Source organism: Toxotes jaculatrix, chromosome 9 (genome assembly GCF_017976425.1).
Source record: "Toxotes jaculatrix isolate fToxJac2 chromosome 9, fToxJac2.pri, whole genome shotgun sequence".
Classification (NCBI taxonomy): domain Eukaryota; kingdom Metazoa; phylum Chordata; class Actinopteri; family Toxotidae; genus Toxotes; species Toxotes jaculatrix.
Window position 1 is genome coordinate 12,846,557 of NC_054402.1, and position 21,655 is coordinate 12,868,211.

General features: G+C 40.7%; 1 protein-coding gene across 4 annotated transcripts in view; it reads right to left on the reverse strand.

Moving 5' to 3' along the window:
* mcamb (melanoma cell adhesion molecule b) overlaps positions 1 to 21,655 on the reverse strand; it is a 70,868-nt gene that overhangs the window by 42,807 nt on the left and 6,406 nt on the right. For all 4 annotated transcript variants that reach the window (XM_041046926.1, XM_041046930.1, XM_041046929.1 and 1 more), the window contains exons 2-9: positions 2,951 to 3,075; positions 2,627 to 2,858; positions 1,750 to 1,820; positions 1,553 to 1,640; positions 1,230 to 1,409; positions 866 to 996; positions 530 to 665; positions 288 to 400 (exon numbers count right to left, since the gene is read on the reverse strand). In XM_041046926.1, coding sequence (XP_040902860.1) covers positions 288 to 400; positions 530 to 665; positions 866 to 996; positions 1,230 to 1,409; positions 1,553 to 1,640; positions 1,750 to 1,820; positions 2,627 to 2,858; positions 2,951 to 3,075 — 1,076 coding nt within the window. The remainder of the gene's footprint in view (positions 1 to 287; positions 401 to 529; positions 666 to 865; positions 997 to 1,229; positions 1,410 to 1,552; positions 1,641 to 1,749; positions 1,821 to 2,626; positions 2,859 to 2,950; positions 3,076 to 21,655) is intronic.

Consider the following 21,655-nt stretch of genomic DNA (forward strand, 5'->3'; position numbering starts at 1 on the left):
AGTTAAAAAGTAAAATATTTGCCTCTGAACTGTCATGGATCAGAAGTGTAAAATAGCAGAAAATGAAACATTCATTAAACTGTGATTATAAATGTAAACATTCATGGTTAGCACTGTCAGGAGTTGTGAAAGATAGAAAGCAATGAGTAGTCAGGGTCCAAAGTAGTACCTGACTGCACATAGGCTGTACTTTTCTGACAAAATGTTGCTGCTGTTTGTGTAATAGTACTGTGTGTGTGTGTATGTGTGTATGTGTGTGTGTGTGTGTGTGTGTGTGAGAGAGAGACCTTAAACCAGGCTACGTGTGTCTGGAGAGAAGAGAGGGCATTGCAGGTGGCCTCTAGCTCCTTTCCTTGGTGCACAACAGTGTCTTTAGGAGTCACCACAGCAGGATCGAGATCTACACACAGAGCAAAGGCAGAGAAACGACATAAAATAACTCGAGCTGGGCACACACAGTCGTACTGCTGGTAAAAATCTATTTGTTGTCATAGTCACAAATCAGATCAGTGCATGAATGATTCCTTACAGTTGACAAACACTTTGGTGGTTCCTGAGATCTCCTCAAAGGTTTCCAAGTCCATAGAGCTACAACGGTAATCTCCACTGTTTAGACGGGTCACGTTAGGCAGCACTAAAACATTGGCCTCTAAAGTCGTCTCCACCTACAAAAAGCCAAGGTAATCTGATCAACACAAACAAATAACTTTTAATTCAACATAGACAAGACATAGACATCCTCCCATCTACTGAGGATGAACAGCTACTCATTGATTCTGTGATGCGAGACAATGTAGGCCTAAACTACAGTGCGCTGCGGCCATTAGTGCATGAATCATGAGCATGAAAGTGTTGATTTTCTTACGCCTCCGTGCGTGATTGTAGGCTCTGAGGATGGAGTATTCCCGTTGCCACGGCAGTGAAGCTCGATTGTGTCCCCTTCCTTGATTAGGCCCTTTGGTGACTCTACCCACACATTTACAGCTGTGGAAGGGTCTGAAACACAGAGAGGAATTCAAGGTCAGACCACAAATGTCAACCTCAAGTTATAGCAGGTTTATTTGATGGCAGAACCATCCCTACAGCAAACTAGACTTAATCTCCAACTGCAGTGCTTCAGGTTTGACTGGGTTCTTCAACAAACACAATTTGAAGACCAGTGAGGGCGACTCATTGGACAGAGGGATGGACCTGGGTTGGATATTCTGGGGTCAATATGTGAAACTCACAGTATACAGTGATGTTAATACGGCTGGTCTCAGTCATCCTGGTTTCTCCAGGAACAAAGTAGTTGACCTCGCAGTAGAACTCAGCATCCTTGTCCTCCTTCCTCACCTTCAGACTCAGCTCACTCTTAACTGAGTACAGACCACTAGACTCAATAGTGGTGCTGGGTTCCACGTTCACCACTGCAGGACAAAAACATTTGCAAACACACAAAACAGGGGAAGGAAAGAGAGGGAAATTGAAGAAAATACATTAAACAACATTAAGCACAACCAAAAATAGTAAAGAAATGAATCACAGATGTTGATGTTTGAGGCTGCATCACCATTCTGAACGCTGCGGAGAGGTGTGTTGTCTCTATACCATGTGATGTTCGGCTTGGGAAAGCCATTTTTGACCTCACAGACCCCAATCTGTGGGAGAGAAGGGGAGAACACAAGAACAAATTCAGAAAATTAAACTGAAGCATGATGATCATTTTATAATTTATATACTCTGATGATCACAAAAAAGCTTGTTTACCTTGGATAGGCTCTGTTCATTGATTGAGTACACTTCTTGAACAGCATCAATGGTAGGTAAGTCTGGTGCTTCTGCAAAGAAATTAAGAGCTGAATCAAGAACTGGAAAAGGCAAAAAAAAAAGACCCCAAAACTGTAATGACCTGAAGTTTCAGCTCCAAGTGTACCCACTGAAAGCAGCTGAACTCTCATTAGAGTACAGGGGGAAAGCACTTGAAGTGTTGGTAGGTTTGAAAAGTGCTAGAAATTTTAGTTAAAAGTGTAATTTAATAAGACAAACGGTTGTCCTGTTGCTTTGAAGGCCAGAATTAAAAAACAGGAAGCTACGTTGCTTAAAATGTGACACTGTGTGAGAGTATGAGTATGTCAGCATTTTGATACATAAGTTATGCATGAAGTGTGTGAGTATTTCTGGGAAAAGCTGAGAAGCTGAAGCTGAATGTAGAGGATTCCATGCAAAACACTTACATAATTAAAGTGTAATTACAGAAAAACTATGAAAGATAAACTAATAAGATAAAGTTCAAAGGGTAGAATCTGTTATATATGTGTTTTGATTTATTTGAAAACTGGTGACGTTATGATTGATTTTGAGGTGGTTGAAGAGGAGTTGAAAAGTTCCAGTTCAAGTTTGAAAATTCTGCCAATTAAAGCGATGAAAATAGAAGCAGTGTCGAAGATTAAAACAGAAGCACCTAAAGAAGCTGACCATTCTGAAGTTCAAATTAAGTTTAAGAATACTACACACACACACACACAAGGTCAATGCTTTGCTGAAGGGAATACACTGGCAACAACTCATTATATGATACCCATTCTTTCAGAAATCACCTACTGTGATCCTATTTTTGATGCTGTTAACACATGCTGTCACTTACTGAAAACCTTCAGCTTTGTGCGTCCCTCCCCACTCCCATCTGTTAGAGTTTTGATGGAACAGAAGAAATCCAGTTCGTCCTGCAGCCGCACATCGTTGATAGTCAACACCACCTCTCCATTGGCTCCAGTACCGTTCACACTTATCCGATCTGTGAACGGCGTGCCTTGGTCTACTAACTTCATGGTGCTGTCCTGGAAGTAGATATTCTGCCTCTCACCCAAATGTGTCGTCTAAAGGTCGGAGGTTGAGCAAAGCAAATGTCACATAAACAGAAATGTCAAACTCATCAGTGTATGTGTGCATTGGGCTTGATGAAACTCACATAAGCCCACATTATGGTCATGCCGCCGATGCCGTCATCCGATGTGAACATGCAGGTGATCTGAGCTGTGTCTCCCCTGAGCACCTCCACTCTGTCCTCCATGTTCACCTCCACGATGGCCCATGCTGAAAGACATAAAAAAGAATATGGTCATTTTTGTTCGTGTTTTAATCATTCATCACTATCAGCTTCATATTTTCCTCAAAACAGAGAAAATTTATGGGATTTTTCTTTTTCTTGCAGACAGAAATAGCACGGGAACAGGAATTTTAGCTGAAGCAACAAAATCCAGTATTCCGTAATCAAGATGTAAGACAAAATTAAAAGAGTGCAAGTCAAAGACAAGTGAAAATAATGTGGAAAATGTGATGAACTATTGCATTTATGTTTGTCTTGTGGTAATTCAAGGAAGGTGCTTCAAGTACATCACGAGTTATACACTAAATAAATGCTTTTATCGGTGAATCAAATTTTCCACCTCAGCAAAGCGTAAAAACTTTTTCTGATAGCTTGATATTTTTCCACCCCAAACTTCCAGTATTTCCACTCACAAACTGAAAATGATCGTAACTAAGTGTAGCTTATGGACCACAGCTTTTAGCATCTAAAGTCAACCTATCTTATCTGGTGTGGAGGAAGAAAAAATATGCTAATAATATATTGGCCATTAATTTTTTTTTTTGTACATAGCCACTGTATGGACTGAGCATGATGCTTCACAGTTGAAAAATAAACTTGTCAGCGCTCTCTAGTGGACAAACTATGTAATGAAAACAATGTTTCTAATTTTTCCACTGAAATTCACGCCCATACCAATTTATCTGTGATAAGCTAACAAATCAACCAAGCCAATCAAAAATTCACGCCAGTGACACTTCAACCTGAAATAGACGAGATGGCGGGACAGCAGAACATCAGGGTTAAAACCTGCTATTATCCTGATAAGAACCTGAATACTGAAGAAACACACAGCCTCTGCCTCCACACCCTGTTGACACAAACTCAAAGGAGGCATGGAAGCTTAAAAAAAAAAAAAAAAGAGAAGAAAGTCATGGTGGGTCAAAGGGAAGAGAAAGATGCTATGACAGGAATGAGAAGCCCACCCATGTCAACATTAATGTGCTGCATTCCACCATGTCACCCTCTCACAGGAAGAAAGGCTCAATTTACAGGCTACATAGTAGCTCCACTGTTCCTTCAGGATGCGTCTCTGAAGGACGAGTGGTTTTCCCCTTCCAGGGTCTCTCGCCGTGACGCATCCTACTAGCTTATAGAAGGACCCCCAGTTACACGTTGCAGTGTTTCAGTAGATGTACGAGATGCCAGGAAGAGCTGTAGCCTGGAGGTTCAATGCTGACAGGTTTGATTTAGCCTTAACTGATTTAGCCTGCCTGTTCATTGTGTTGGTGAATGTAGCTCTTCTTGTGTTAGAGAAAGAAGTGATGGCAGGAAATTTCTGAGTTTATGTCAATCGCTGCTCAAGAAAATGTAAATGTGAGTCACCTGTATCCTGCTATGACCTTTATTTACTTGTTCATTTTAACTTTTAGTCTCATATTGGAGAGTGAAGGTTTACTCAAGATCCACTCTATAACTTTTTCAAGAGCTTTCAACTATCTCATGGTCTTCCTCAGCCGATCAAGTCTGGCCACTCTATCCACAGAAGAAGACAATGAGATTTGGTAGAAAGTACTGGGAAAAGCTAGAAAGTGGGCCTTAAGTTAAAACGACACTGAAAGAAGAGAGAGCTCTTCTTTTTGGCGGCTAATGTTAGACAACTTTAAGCTCACTGTCTAAAAAAATGGGAGAATTGTTAGACAAACTTTCCAGGTTGTTAGAATCAGGACACTATTGTACTGAATCTGGTATCAAAACACACTTCATCCATAACACCAGGGCTGCCTGCTGTTGAGCTTATTAGCCAGACACATCTCTTCTTCATTCCTGACATTTTATTTTATTCCACCATCATCTGCACAGGTTGCAAACATTTACTGCTCTCCCCCAAATTAAACCTCTGACTGCTCATTCAGCTGTATCAACAACAAACATGCCTCTCCCTTCTTCACCCCTCTGACTCTTTATCCCCGTCTAAGCTCCCTCCTTGCATCTCTCCCCCCTTATCCTCTCCCACCTGCCTCCCCCTCTGCCGTGTGTTGCTGTTTACCACTGGCTAATGGAGCTGGACAGATGCTCTCCTGTTAAAGAAATTCAATTACTCTCTCCAGCATAGACATTTCCTGGCCATTAGCGATGGAAAGACAACGCTGACTCACTTGCAGCATCCCTTCCCCCACCTAAGGGGTTCACCTACAGTAAGAAGTGCAATTCAGAACGGGCATGATGGAAACTCAGATCCTGCCTTTCAGTTCATACTGAATGTTTCACAAACTCCTTCCCTATGCTGTCTGACAGTTGGAGTCTGTTTGCTCATGGGAATCTCAATCAAATCTCATTAGTAATTTGACCAGTTTTCATCTCCATAGTGCATCAGTCAGAGAAGCTGGCACTCCAAGGCTTCAGATCGATCTTTTCTGATATAATGAGAGAGCAGAGTCCATGCCCATTGGATAATAATCCTAAATCAGTATGACAGAAGAAAAGCAAACAAAGTGAAAGTGTCTGTTTGACCCTGAGACAACAATTTCACATGCTGAGTGCACAATTTCCTCAATAGAGGAGAATGTGCTCAGTACACACAGGGGAGGAGAGGAGAAAACTAGTTTCAGAAACATGGATATGGCAGAGTACTCCAAGAGATATCAGGATACTGTGGTGTGCAAATGCCTCATGTAGGTTTCTGATAATCCTCTGTTGGCACAGGAATGAGCAACTGAAATGCTGAAAAATCAAGACACGCGTGCAGAAAGGTGATCCGAAACCTAGGCAGTGTTATGATCATGTATACAAGGATATAAATAACCATGTTTCTCATGTTCAGCATGAACATCACATCCTACAATGTCCAACAGGGATAAGACGTGATCAAACTGTGACATTAATGTGCATGCAAACCTAATCAACTATACGAAATAAAGCAATGAATAACAGAGGCCACAACTAGACTGATTATTTTCATCATCGATTAATGTACGGGTCATTTTTTTGATCAGTTGATCTTTTGGACTATGAAATAGCAAAAAGTGAATCAGTTGAACAAATGAAGATGACTAATACAACTAAATGAGAAGACTAATACCACTCTCATGTCTACACACCAAATATAAGGCTACAGCCAGCAGCATTTATTCAAATTAACTCCCCATCAACCCTCAACATGCTGTTAGTTCATTTTTCCTCTCAGAGAGAAAAAAACTTTAAAGTGATTCAAGAAAAAAAAAATCAAAACAACGGCTCAAATTAATAACAATGCGTTCAGTTAATAAAAGGATTCCCACACCACAGAGAGAGGGAAGTCCTTATTTCATGAACAGCACTGTTTATATTCCCACAGATACACATGAAACATACCAGAGAAACATTCCTGTTAAAAGGGATATTTCACTTTGATTTATGAGGCTAAGTGTCTTTCTCACTCACACACACACAAACACAAAACACAGCTCATCCTGGGGGCGACCGTGGTGTAGCAAGTTAAGAGTGAGGCTTTGGACTTTGGACCGCCCGGAGATCGCCGGTTCGATTCTTCGACCAAGCACAACAGATATGGGATATTGGTGAAGGAGACGCCTTTGCCCGCCTCTGCGACCACGGCCCCTGATCAGTGGTGCACCAATCCACGACAGCTCTCCCGAACCCCAGCGTCTGCCCCTCAGCTTGAGGGATTAATAACAGAAAAAAAATAGCTTAACTTAAACTTAGCTCATCCCACAAAGGGACAACAAAGGCACAAAGATAAGACAAAATAAGCCCAACAATACACTCCTTTTAAAGGAGAACAGAGGCAGGATATGATAATCCTGGGGGGGGGGGGGGCGTCTTTTAAAGACACCGTGTATCCTGATGGTTTTGATTTCATTGCAGACATAACAATCAGTTTCTGTCTATGGAGACAGAGATGATAACAAAGCTTCCTGCAGGGCTCTCAGCTCCTGTGGCTGCTTATCCACACCTATAAAAACCTCGTATAAACACGGAAAACTACTGTAAACCGATGGGAAGACAATCATAAATCTTATTATTACTAATGTTTAAGACCGTATATTTTAAAACAGATGCTTCAGTCATCCCTCTGACAGGTACAATAGACAGATGAGATGTGCCATGTGTTTGTTCAAAGGCTGGAATCTGTTTTGATTTTCCGACTATGAAAACCTCCCCTCCGTCCGTCTGCTTTGGCAACCAGCCTAGACCACAGATGGACATCAGTGAAGGAGAGGAGAGGACGTCCACCTTTAGCACGTTAGCTGGCATTCAAACCAGATGAGCGTCCCGGGCACTTTTTGACATTAATCTGATGGGATGACAGAACAATGGCTCAGGTGCACAACAGCGTCCCACAGTGTGACTGCTGAAAACAGACCAGACTAGTCAGACTAGTGCGGACTAGAAAGACCGATGCGTACGAACTGATGAAGCCACTTGGATAAGAGGCGAAACGTCTTCCCAAATACAAGTCCAGTTGCTTTCGATTCAATTTGAGAGAGAGAGAACAATGACCTGGATGAATGAGAACATTCACAGACAGACTGCTGAAAACCCAATTTAAAAAAAATGTTTCCCAGTGTTTATGGTTTTGTTTAAATAGCAATAAAGTAATCAGGTCTTGTCCCTTGCTAAGCTCAAGCAAGTTCTGTGAGTGACTAAACATAACCATAAAAAATATAGTCAGTGAATACTAGGTTCACTGTCAACATATTGCAACTGGGTAGAAACATTTATCAACAACATTTCCTCATTAGGTAACTAAAAAGTGTAACTACGCTACTCTAAATACCATTAGTGTATTTGTAAAATTAGTATAGAAACATAATTTCTTAGAGACTGGGCTGCAACAAGGACAGACACTTAAAGCTCCACCTGCAGCCTCAAGACTATTTATGGTTCAATGCACCACACAATGTGGAAATGCTGGACAGAGTCAACAGGATACTGACTGAGTTGTTCTACAGGAAAGACAATCACAAAAGGATATATCCCCTCTCAGCCTTGAGAGTTTGGCTAGTATATTAAGAAACATCTTGCATGCAAACTTGACATTTTGACCTGAGGATGGGGTGAAAGAAAACTTCATGGAGAGCGTAAAATTTTAGAATTTCATCTTCAAGGGACCATGAAATTACTGAACAAATACACTGGCAACCTGTGGATTAGATTATATTTTTTATTCTTCAAAGCTGAAAAATTTGGCCTTATTGTGGTGCTAGAGAAAAGTTTAGAAGGTTAACAAAATCATCTGGAATATCCATACCAAATTTCATGTTAACCTGGTCACCAGCTGTCAGATATCATTTGCATGGATGGACAGACAGCCAGCCATTGATTTCATTAGGCCAGAGGGGCCAGAGGGGCAGAAACATAAAAAAGCACTTTGTCGAATCTAAGAAAAACTCAGATCAAAGCAGCAGCAGCAGCAACTGACAGGATGATCACTGAGGTCAAGGGGAAACAGACACACACGCAAACCTGTGAGCTGTCTGTCTGGGAGGTGTGAGGCGAGACAAGTCCATCAGATGTGCCACGGGATCTGCCGCGCGCACGCACGCACGCACGCACACACACACACACACACACACACACACACACACACACACACACACACACACACACACATATTTACACACCTCAAGGTCTCTAAGCTGTATCCAAATCACATGTATCAGGGGAGAGTGACTACTGAACTTGAGATTCAACTCAAGCACTAAACACATTATTACATGGTTTGCAAATGTCTCAGAGCACAACTATCACATGACACACATATCAACTCTGCTGTTTCATTCACTACTTTCCAGGCACTTATTCTGGAGATTCAACAGCTGACTTTCTGCTCTCTCAAAAGGTATCCATGTGTCCAGAATCCATTAATCTAAGAGAGAGAGAGCACACAGTTTTGTTTGCATTACAGAGTCCTTATATAATCTGTTTCTTCTATCACAAGGCTAGATTTTAAGGTACAGTATTAATATTTACATACCAAGGATTCTTCCGCTTTGAGTCCAATTCATGTTTAATTTACATCTGGCATGTCCCCCTAAGAACAAAGCTGAGACTCCACTGAACTGAGACATGAAAGGACGAGTATGAATATTAAATTAAAAGAGAGGACAGAAGTGTGTGTGTGCGTGTGCGTGTGTGCTTGTGTGTGCGCGCGCCTGAGTTTGAGTGTATGCGGTCATGAACCTAGTTTTAATTGCTTGCCATCACCCACTAGCTTATACTGTCAGGTGACAGCACTGCTGAGAGACAGTATGACATAAAGGCAGCAAATAACAGACAACACGTGGGAGCATAATTATAATCATCCTGGAGCGCTCCGGTACCCGAATGGTTACAGCACATGCCACATAAATGCAACATCCACAGTTGTTGCATATCATAGCCCTTCTCTCCATGTTTCCCATCTGCCTCTCTACTGATAACTGTAAAAAAAAAAAGCTTAATTGCCAAAAAAATAAAAAAAGAAAGAAAAGCCATACTGTATTTGATTAGATCTACATTATAAATTCACCTCCTGACTGTTTTGGACTGAAACACAGCATGGATACCACAGTGCACATTACTTGGAACCAAATATTTCCACCCAAACACATCGGTAAAATGAAATGACAGCTCAGGGACATGTTTCCAGCCCTGTCACATCTAACAATAACAACGGCCTATCAAGCCTGTTTGCTTACATGATACAGCAGAATTACAGTGCACTGACCCGGATGGCACCAGAAATAGCAGCCCTACTTCAGGACAGGGTGAGACAGAGAAAGGGAGCATGGGAAAACAGTGCCTCAGTCAGGCTGCTCTTTGTATGGATGTAAAAGGGTCTGAGAAGAGTGAATAGACTATAGAGTTAACCTGAGAAAACAGATAAAAGAAGAGCGAGGGTGGATAGAAGGAAGAAAAGACAGAGGTAGTACAGGAAAAAAAATCAAGGTGGCAGACTGAGATGTGTTTCGAAAGTGGTTCTCTGACAGTTGCCATGGCCTCTGACATTTATCACACTAATCTCTCAATGGCACACTTACACCATCTTGCAGAGAGAAGGAAATGTTAGTAAGATGAAGATAACATCCCTCTCACTGTGAGAAGAAAAACACAGAGAGGTTCAAAATACCAGAAAAAAAAAATCCCTGACTTCCCACGTTCATTTGCCTGTGACAAGCTGCAGGAGGTGACGTTTATTTAAGTCGTACAAAAACAACTTCTACTCTAAGGCTGCATTTATTCCACTCTGCAGTTCTCAGGTTCATGCTGCCAAACATTTGCATACTGACAGTGTAGCAGTTAGGGCCATGCAAATGTTGATTTACCATTTTTTAAATATTCCCTCATCAAGCTACTCATCAAGTTACTGTTTCACACACTAACTTCAAATCAACATCATTCCGTTTTAAATGGTACTTAAGTTCCCAAGGTTTTCTGAGATGAACAATGTACAAATGTGTATAAAGTGGTTTGAACTATTTTTACTATAAATGTTCATTTAGAAAATTTCACTCTTTATGAGTATTACTGAGGCAGATGCTGAACAAATATGTGACATCAGTGTAAATGTCTTTTTTCCCCTCTATCTCTAATGTAAAGCTACTAAGTGGAAATGTAAGGGGAATATTAGGGTTTACTTCATATGAATGAATCCAGATCTGGTCTTGAAATACAAATACAACAAATCCAGTTGCCTCTGACTTCGTTCCCGATCTCGTATCTCCAGGGATGGCTGGGAATCAAAAACAGACAAAGCTAAATTCTTGTACCTTCTTCCTCCTCCCTCTTCATAGATACAATTGCCAGAATTGTCGCCCCACTTACTATGGGTCAGCTCATCTTGGCTAAATGGTGCAAAAGAATGTTATGTTATGAGAAGAACTTGAAAACCTAGACACTGAAGGTCTTGTCACGCGTTCATCAATCACATTAGGCCTGTGACGCACCCCAAGGCATTTTAACGGACAAAGACACACAACACAGGACATAACACAGGATATCATTGGGCACTCGGAATGAAACAGACTCATGAATCCCCCCCCACAGCTCCTGGCACTGCACACACATTTCTCCATAAACTCAAAGCATGCAGCAGTTTATAATGCAACTGAAATAAAAGAATGTTTCTACAGACTAATAAATATACATATGTGTAGCCATTATTTTGCAATAAATATTTTAAATACAGCTAACAATCCTCTAATCTGTAATTCAGTTAATGATGTCACACAGCCCCCACACCGGGCTCTGTGATCCCACAGTCTTTTACTCTTTCTTCATAAGTATGCATGTTTCTTTTTATCCTGTTTGCTTGCATTAGCTGTTACCAGTTATCAAGGCTTTCATTTATTAATGAAGATTCCAGTGACCTAATTTAGGTTACATCAAGAGGAGACATTTGCACTACTAAAAAGTCTTGTTGCTGCGACCTTGGGCTGGGTGAATGGCTTTGTTCCCGCTATGTTGGCTGCACACAGTAAGTCTCCTGAAACAGAGAGGACTGGCCAACAGCACCAAACAGAAATAGCATCTAGAAACTGGACTCCATAGCAATCACAGGAGTTTTAGGTGTGATTGGATCAAGACTGGAAAGTGTACAGATTAGGAAACCAGATGTACTTTCTCTATATTGTATCATATATCATATTATATTATATCATATGTATCAATATTCATCAATATATATGAATTGTAAACAAACAAACCTTGAAAAAACCCTGAAAAATTAATATGTCAAACAGATACTCAAATTCCTCAAATTTAAGGTACCCTGTTGAATTTTTAACTGCTAGTGCTGTGGAGTTTTTTTCTTTACAAAGAAACCTCACAAGGACCTCACTTTTTGTTAAAACAGGGGAGGAGGCTGTGTTGTTAAGGTACCAGTGAGACGGTGAAATATGACCCAGGATGCTCAGTTGGAGTAACAAGTTAATGTGTTTAAAGGCTTATACTAAAACACCAAAACACTGCATAATGGTTTGTAACACTCACAATGTGAGAGATGACCATTGCCATAAGTACTATACATTTCCAAGGTAGAACACAGTAGAAATACAGAATTCATGCTTCAAAGAAATCTACCAGGAATATGCGATCACATGTATCTGATTGTCCTACAGAGCACCTTGCTCTTCTTAAGATTATTTTTTGGCAGAGAGAGGTGTATGATATGTAACAAGGGTCCTCAGTTAGAACCAAACCAGGAACGTTGCAGTTACACTATTTGGTATGCATCTTAACCAATTGGGGCACCAGGATTTTTACCGCTTGCAGGTGCCTTGTAGACTGACAATTAACCAACAGATTGAAAAAAAAAATTGATAATATAAATAATCATTAAACATGACCCTAATACAAACACAGAGCAGTCCTTTGTAGGGAAGTCTGTGAGGGGTTCAGGTGATGTTTTAACTGCTGTGCACAGAGACAGTGAGATGGACAGTGGCAGCTGCAGCAGGCAAACTGCACATTCCCACGATGCCTCAGAGAAAACAAGGTCAACTTGTCACACCGACCTGCCAGACACTTTCCCCAGAACATACATACACACACACACCCACAGATCTCCAGGGTGCTGGAGCCGAATGCCAGCAGTATCCACTCAACACGCCATCAGAGTTAACGATTTCCAAAAGGCAGAGGAGACGAAGGATACAAAGAATGTAAATACAGTGGAGAGGATCAGAGCGGACCACACATCAGGGGAGTTAGGGAGGGAGTCACATCGCTCTCTGATTTCTCTGGGTGATCTGATGCTATATTCCTATTTCAACAGACCACCTGTTGTAGATATCAACCCGGGCTAGACCTGGTTGGGTTCTCAGCACACCAGAGTCCAGTCTATCCATCATTCGGGAGTTGGGGGGGGGAGACTCTGCTGACTCACAACTGTTACAACAGTACAGTAATAAAGCTCTAACAGGTTTCTTATGAGGTCACTTCTAACAGCAGCGGCAGCAGTGATACCGTGAAGGTCAAAGATGCAAGTTTCAATTGCGGTGAGAAAAAAATGGCTCTCCCTCAGCAACTAGTATCAAGGTACCACTGAGCAAGGCAATGAATGCAAAGTCCACCAGTACAAACTTGTGAATGCTTGTGAATTTCACCAGTTTACAGCTTGAATCTCACACACACATGCCACAGGTTCCTGGACCTTTTCTGTCATGGCCCTTTTTGGAAAGCAAAAACCCCCACATAAACTGAGTGCATTTTTAACAGTTGGTAACAATATTGGGGAAATTACTAACAAAGTCTCTCCTGCTACATTGGCAGTGATTGTGAGTGTGAGATAGGTTTCAACATGCAGTAGATTTGACTGGTGAGTTTGCTTGATGAGAATCATACACTTCTTTTCTTCCTTGTCAAAACTCATTTTGCACTGCAATGTCATTTTGCTTTAAGAATAAAACTTGCTGACATGAAACCTGATAACCCGCGGGCTTCAGAGCACTCTGGTTTCTTCATTGTTCTCAAATGATTCACACTCATAAACTTTTTTCACTGCAGACACTTTCACTTGTTATAGCAAGGAAATCCACAGTTGAAACTAATTACATTAATGGTGGCTCTGTTGCACAATGTTATTAGTTACACCTGTGTTTAACAAGTCTAAATATCTGCAGTTAAAAACGGTTTATTCGTTTATTCACTCCACATCTTGGGCAGCACTGCTTTATGCAACTGGAAACTTTTTGCTTTTCAAAAAAGACCTTAGAAAATGAAGAAATGTGGACTTGCTGGAAGAGGAATCCTTTCTGAGCAGTTTCAGACCACAGCTGTGAAGATGAGTTTCATTGACCTGAGGCTAATCCCTCTTTGATAAGTAGCTTCTTTGGTCTTCCCTCAGCAGTCACACTCTAAAGAGAGTTGACTCTGTTCACCAGCCTTTGATAACTACTTGGCAACAAGATCGACTCCCCTTTGCTCAAAGTTTCCACACTCAGCTGTTTTGATATGTCCACACACACACATCTAAAATGTGTGTTGGATAAATGACTTTTGACTCCATGTGGGATGCAGTCATCTTCCCATGTCCAAACCCACGAGACCCATAATATTAAAAAAAAACATTTTAAAACTACTCTCACAATCTCACAAATCTATGCCTACTTGCTTTTGTGTGTTTTGAAATGCAAATACGTGTGTGTGTGTGTGCGCGTTTGAGGGAATCTCAGTGGGCCATTTCCTCATGCCTGCTCCCATGATGGTACAAACGCCCCCTCCATCCTCTTTCCCACGTCTCATGCTTCAAATTTGTCTCTGTATCAGCCACTCTACAAGCAGGCAGAAATAAAATAACACAAGCTGCATGGAAGTATGGGAAAGGCCAACAGAGACAGTATTTTTGTACGATGCTGATTGTGACTGTACAGAAACAGAGAGAGAGAGAGAGAGAAAGGGAGAGAGAGAAAGAGAGAGGGAGAGGTCCCATGACATGGCCTCACAAGTATGAGATGTGCGTTGCTTGCTGCTGGCATATTATGGCTAAAGATAGATTGCAGATACGCACACACAAACACGCTGAAAGCTTTTCACCCATCGACTCACAGGATAAGGTCCTCAGCAGCAGCTCTCTCCTTTTTTGGTGGCTGCTACAAGTGGCAATAATGACTAAAAATCGTTTACAGCTCTTTCATAACAAGACGATCATTTGATACTTTTGTGTACATATAAAGGTTTGTGAAATATGTGTGTGTGATTAAGTTAAAGTATCTGCACCAAAATCTTAGATTAAACTAAAATCACCCTTGAGCCAGTGTTTCCAATACAAATAGTCTGATGGATAAAGGGCAAAATACTTTGGTTTTGTGTTACAAAGTATGTGTTGTCCTTAAGTATTTCTTATATGTAATATGGAAATCTGAAATTGAAAACCACTAACATTCCTATGTGTGTCAAATGTCATACATTGAAAGAGTCAAAGATCCCATGAAATGGGTATTTTAACATCATGGGAAACCCGTTACCTCATGGGAAACAGTGCATCTTCAGAGGTGACCTAATACTGCGCTCATGTCATATGGGATGGATGATAGAGATGGGAAAGATTTCCATGTTTACAGCCTGCAAGCACTCATGCGACATGACAGCTCAAGTCATTTGTATGATAGCTGAGTTGGTTGAGTGAGGGTTAAAAATACTGTGCATTGACAATCTAACACAAAATTAAATTTGGTTTGGTTTGGTTTGGTTTAATCACCTTGGACTACAGAATTTGGCTGGAGTGATGTGTCCCAGTGTGCTTCAATATTATTAAGCACCAAGCCGGATATATTGAATTGAGTTTCCCTGTCACTATTATGACGCGGATGTTCATGTGAACCCTATTTACAAACTGTAATCTCATAATTACGATAACTCCGATATGACATGGAGAGGTATAACTAAAAAGTCCAACCAGCAAAATCCTCCCAAATGTTTTAAGAAGCCCTCATTCCTGCCCATCAGATCAAGTCAAACTTCATTTCCCTCCATGACAATAACCCCTTGGTTTACATTTTACATTGATCCCAGAAGATTATTTACAGGTAAAAATTAAAATGGTAGTTTGTGCAAACTGTCTAAAGAAATGTGTTCTTAGTCACACTAATGTCATCGCAAGCTCTTACAAAAAACAGCCAGCCAGTGTTGATATCAACTCATCTCTTTCTCACATGCTCTATTTGCCAAAAGCCTTGCCATGCTGTGATCAGAGGTCCCGGTGTTTGTGCAGTGTGAGGAAGCATTGGAGCAATGAAAACAATGATCTCTTTTGACTGCATAAACCATTTCTACTTGGAGAAGGCTGATTAAAATGAAATGAATGAAACTGAATCAAATCATATCAGCCTTCTTTCTACTGAGTCTCTGCTCTGACCTACATAGAAAAAATATTTCAGTAATCAGGAGAGAAAGATCTTGAAGCACAAAAATAATTAACTGGAAAAATAAAAGGGAGGTAGGACTAAAAATTAATGTTGGTGTTAACTACTAACTGTGTGAAGCCACAGCAAACATTGATCTGCTCTGTGGAGTCAGTGGCAGTGTGTCAGCACTGAGAGCCGATTGGTTGCATTAGGTTAAAAGGATCCTAATGTGCATTAGATCAGCACAGAGCATTATTTCAGGAAAACAACATCCATTATTAAGCAGGGTGCTGGACTCTCAGAGATCCTGACAGGTCTCTAGTCTCCACCTGTGCCAGTGCAGCTCCCAGAGGACAACTTCAGAGCCAAGGATCAACCAGGACCTGTGCTCCTCAAGCTTCCGACTCTCATGAAGCTTTAACACAAATGCAGAGATCATCACACAGCAACCTAAGATGAATGAAGGAAACATCTTCACCAATTCAACAGTGAAAACTGAGAAACACATTCATCAATCTGATAACACGATTTCAAATTCAAACAATAACACCAAAGACAGAAAGGCACTTCAGCAGACCACCCATCAATGGTGTTGGAAAATGATTTGGTCAATCATTTTAAAAGTAAAAATATTCTGCCAAAGTTAGAACAGCCAGTTATTCCTCGAAAGATTTTTGCATTTGTGTCTTTGTCTGTACCTGAGTCAGGTACCTGTGAGCAATCATCAGCATTTAGTAGGCTAACACTATGCATCACAAACCACGACAATAACTTGTCTCTGTATTTCTGTATGTCTGTATTCGGATGTGTTGTCTGAAACTGAACTGCGTTTTGTTATTTGTGCTGCACAAGTGTTGTTGAATTGGGTTGTGTTTTCTTCAGTTACAGTGCGTTGAGCTCTCAGGGCCACAGAGATTGTCTAAAGCTTGACTTGCTTGTTTTCTCATTGATCACTGGATTTGAAGCCATCCACTCTACATATCTACTAAGTCCATGTTGAAAGTCAGACTCATCTCCAGGCTTTAACATGGACTCATCCTGCCTGAACAACACCCTCTAGCATGGGGCACAGTAGGAGAGATGATGGGTTTATTAGTGATATAGGACTTTCCCTTAACAATAGCACTGCAGCCAGCCCTCTGCAGTAATTAGCCACGGTCCCTGGTAAACGAGCAGCACTGGAGTCTCATCTTTATCACACCAAAAAGTGAAAGGGACAAGAATGTGAAAGGAGAGGCCCCTCAGTTGGGCAGCGGGTATTTTTCTCACATTGGCAATACTTAGCAGAGGGACAGAGAGGGCTCTGTGTGTGTTTGACCGCAGAGCAGAGACAAGAGGTGGAGAAGCACATAAATCACAGTGTCAGAATGAAAAAGAGACCACTTCTCAACCAGGAATCAAAGTGCAGGAGCCAGTGATGGAGTACATGTTGTCAATGGATGAGACAATGCTGCATTCCTCTGCAGCCACTAATCAGTGTTTTTTATTCAAACCAATTAAATAACATTTTATAGGCCTTCTATAGTAATAAAAAAATTCTTATGACATTGTCTAACATCACTTCACCACCAAAGTGCAACATGTCAGAGAGAACAGAGAAACTCTGAAGTTGCTCTCTCCCTGCTCTGGTTTCAAATTAACCTCCAGTTTCACATCACAAATCTAAGGCACATGCCTGGTTTTTCTCGTCAGTGCTTTTCTCAGGAACACACTTGACTGTGTATTATGCTAGATAAAATCAATAACACCCTGCGACAGCTTTGCAGGTGTGCCTCACGCGGAAGTCTAGAAACCATTTGTACTTGCATTTCTATCTGTGCTGTTTCTCAGATCCAGGCTGGAATTAAGGACCGAATTATCAGAGCAGAATTTAATTTGGCTCTCATACAATCTCTCCACATTTTATTTCCTTAAATAGTCTGAGGCAAACAACGTCAGCTCTAATCATCCTCTTCCATGAAAACAAATCTGGAGAGGAGAACAAAAACAAGAGTGGAGACACTGTATGTGCAATAAAGATCTTTGTATTTAAGGCATTAAAGCTGCTGTTTGCATGGACAATTAAATGATTTCCTTCTGAGGTTTCAGGTTATTCACAGTGGAACAATAGCTGAAGACATGCAATACTCTCAATTCTCTCACGGTATAAATGTAGACGGGTGACAAAGTAAACAACCAACATAAAGGGTCTTAGTAAGGTGCCACATGCTGATAGAACAACTTCAGTGTGCTTTGGCATTGATCCTACAAGCCTCTGTAACTCTACTGGAGTAGCAAGATGGAGCACTGTTCTTCCAAAAGATATTCCCTCATTTGGTGTTTTGATGATGATGATGATAGAGAGCGATGTCTAACATGTCGGTCCAAAATCTCCCATATTTGCTCAATTGGGTTGAAAATTGGTGACTACAAAGGCCACAGCACATGATTCACATCATTTCCATGCTCATTAAGCCATTCAGTGACCCCTCATGTCCTATGGATGGAGAGCACTGTCATCCTGGAAGGGACTACTCCCATCAAGATAGAAATGTTTCATCATAGGATCCTCTAAGGAGACAAGTGGACCCAAACCATGCCAGCAAAATCCCTCCCACAGCGTAACAGAGCCACCGGATCTCCTCACTGCAGGGGTCAAGCATTCAGGCCTTTACGCCTGTATGCTTGGCCTGTACACCACACATGCACTCGCCCACTTATCAAGAATATTCTGAATCACCTTTTTCAACATCTCTGTAGACCAGTCCCTCTGGTTTTTGCACCGCTGAACTCTCAAATGTTCTTTGTAATGAGGGGTTTATGCACTGCATCCCTACTATACCATCCCTCTCTATGTCATTGTCGACAGACTGTTCTTGCTGACAGAGTCTGATCACGTTGCTCCTGTTTTTCCTTACATATCACACTAATGCACAAGCATCACGGTCATTGAATGTACACTGTCAACCAAAGTTTCTAACCCTATTTGCTGATGTTTTTCCCACTGATTTAAATTCAGATGCCACTTTAGTTGCTGTTCCTTCTGAAACACCAGCCAGCTGAGCAGCCTTTGTGACTGAAGCTCCTGCCATCTGTGCCCCAACAATGAACCCTCTATAAAAAAATAAAAAAATCTGACTCAACTGGGGTTGCTGAGCATTTTTATACAGACCACAGAGTATGACTGGATGTTAACTGCTTAATTGTACCATGCAATGCACCTCTGTGGAAGCATCTGCATTTGTTATGTTTCTCCACTCATTTATTCAGGTTCTTCTTTAATTTTTCACCCGCCTATACATGTGCAAGCTTATTTTAAAAACTACAGTTTATTGACAAGTGGAGGCCCTGTACTTTTATAACAGAGTGATTCATGCTTGCCGTGTCATTGTAAAAGCTTTTGGGTATTGTGGCACATAAATTACTTGATTTTCTTACAAATTAAGCCGAGTGTGAGTTTTGCAATGTCACTGAAGTTAATGAATTTTGGCCTGGATACATTTTGTAATACACATATGGCCCATGTATCATACATCCCACATCTCATCTGACAGCGTGAACGGTGTCGATTTCAACATTTTGGTAAAACTCCACACCCCTGCAGTGCTTAAGAATGTTAACTATTTCTTAATGCCAAACGACCGTGTAGAAACCATCATTTTGACACTGGAGTCAGTGCGACTGACAAAACGGAACAACTGGCTCGTCTGGGGCCACTAAGCAACTTTTGACCCAGTGTGAGGAAAAAAAGGGAATTGGAACAATGTAAAAACTAAAGACTAAAACTACTAAAAAAAAACAGGTTACACAACTAAAGCCTTTACTAAAAATGTTGTCTGTGACAGCTAGTAACTGTAACTGTGCATAGACATGCAGACAGAAAAAGTGCCAATTATATGGTTTGTACTCTTGGTTGCTGTGGTAAACAGAAAAGCAGAATCATTTTCAGTAATTGCAGTTTTTGGCCACTGAGAGCCACATCTTTAGTTTGTACGGTTTAGGTGTATCTCAGTTGTAAATTGTTGTGACTGCTGTAACAGTCTTGTGTACATATTCCAGAAAGCTGGAATTTTAAAGAAAAAAACACTGTCAATGGGTGTAAAAAACATTTTACATTAACATAATCTGGGACTTTGCCGACCCTATTTTGTAAAAGAGTTGAATTTAGATCCACTTAGCAACAAAAAATTCCTCAGTTGGGTGAATATTAATTTTGATATGACTCGGCTGAAACAGCACAGGATAAGAAGCCATCACACAAATCTAAAAAAAAACACACTGAATAAACATAGGAGACGTTCCATATTTGTTTGGGTAACTTGGAAAGTTGTTATCCAGGAAAGATAAAATTACAACATAAAAACTTTGGCCACTAATAGAGCAGCTGTCTCGGCTCTTAACTAACAACTTACTCCAATATAAGTTTAATATTTTAAACTAGAGGATAAACTAGAACAATCACTGCCCTTCCTCTGTGATCTGTGAACTGCAACTCCCCTCTTCTTCAAATGTACCCTGGGATGAAACAGCTGGTCTGCCCACTTTCAGAGGCTATAAAAAGTGATTTAAAAAAAAAAAACAATGTGGCCAAATGCAAACCACAGTTATTACTTTCAGGTACCAAAGTAAGCCAGTAAGACAAACCAAGAACAGAGGAGTCTCCTCAGTGACCTCTGAAGTAATGCTGATGTTTTTGGCTGATGAGAGTTTTCTCAATTTGTTTAAAGAAAAAAAAAGGCCAACAGAAGGGTTAGAGTTTATTTCAGGGCTGATACAACATAGTACAGTTTGGTTTGGTTTGTTGTTTCAACAGTGACCCAAGTTTGACGTAACAAGCCATCCCACAGAGGAGAGTTACACTGTTACAGTAAGCTCACTGCACTCACTGAGCACATAATCATGAAGGACAAAAGAACAACTGTTCATATTGAGTGAAGTGCATCAGGTCAATAACTGATGATAAAGTATATTAGATTATAAGTTTGATAATGGAAGGTCAAGAAGAACAAAAAGTTCACAACAACACAACTTTAATAATAAATTGCTTGTTGCCCAACACTTTCATGTTATTCCATAAACTTCCTGGCATATCTTCTCTCTATTTCATAGACAATACCACAGCACTGCTGCACCACTGAAAAAGATTTGGTTAAGTGCCTCACTCAAGCAGAGCTTTCCTCCACTTACCAGCTTCATAAAATCTTCATAAAAACCAGTTCTCTGTGATGACTTCAAAAGAGGCAGACCACATAAAAATGTGAATTATGCGCTGAATGATATATCTGACTGAACCTGGGACTTCATCCTGATTTCCTGGTGAGTGTGTTTCAAAAACTGAAACTCAACCAAAGCAGATGATTTGTAATTTCATTGTTTTCGACTGGAGCAGCTTTGAAGGCACCACGCTGACCTCTAAACCTCTGTCACTACAATAAACAAGGTCTGCGCTCACTAAAAGAAATTCAAGGGATAAATCACTTTGTGAAATTTTACGATTTTCCTGCTTTCCCAGTGTCAAACAAACAAAGAGAAACTTTTAATTGGTTCTATGTCCCAGTTGCACATATAGGTTTAATGGTTCAATAAACGTTATGCATCTCAAAGCAAACCAAATGCCTTCCCCCAGTGTGGAGGCTTTTATACTTTGTGCTCATTGGCTTTGTGTTAATATCTTTAAACTGTTTTCACAGGGACTCGCAAAATCAATGACATCACAGCTTGGAACTACATTTTCAGGAAATGCATATTCGTAGACTTGTGACTGCTGTGATGGCGTCCT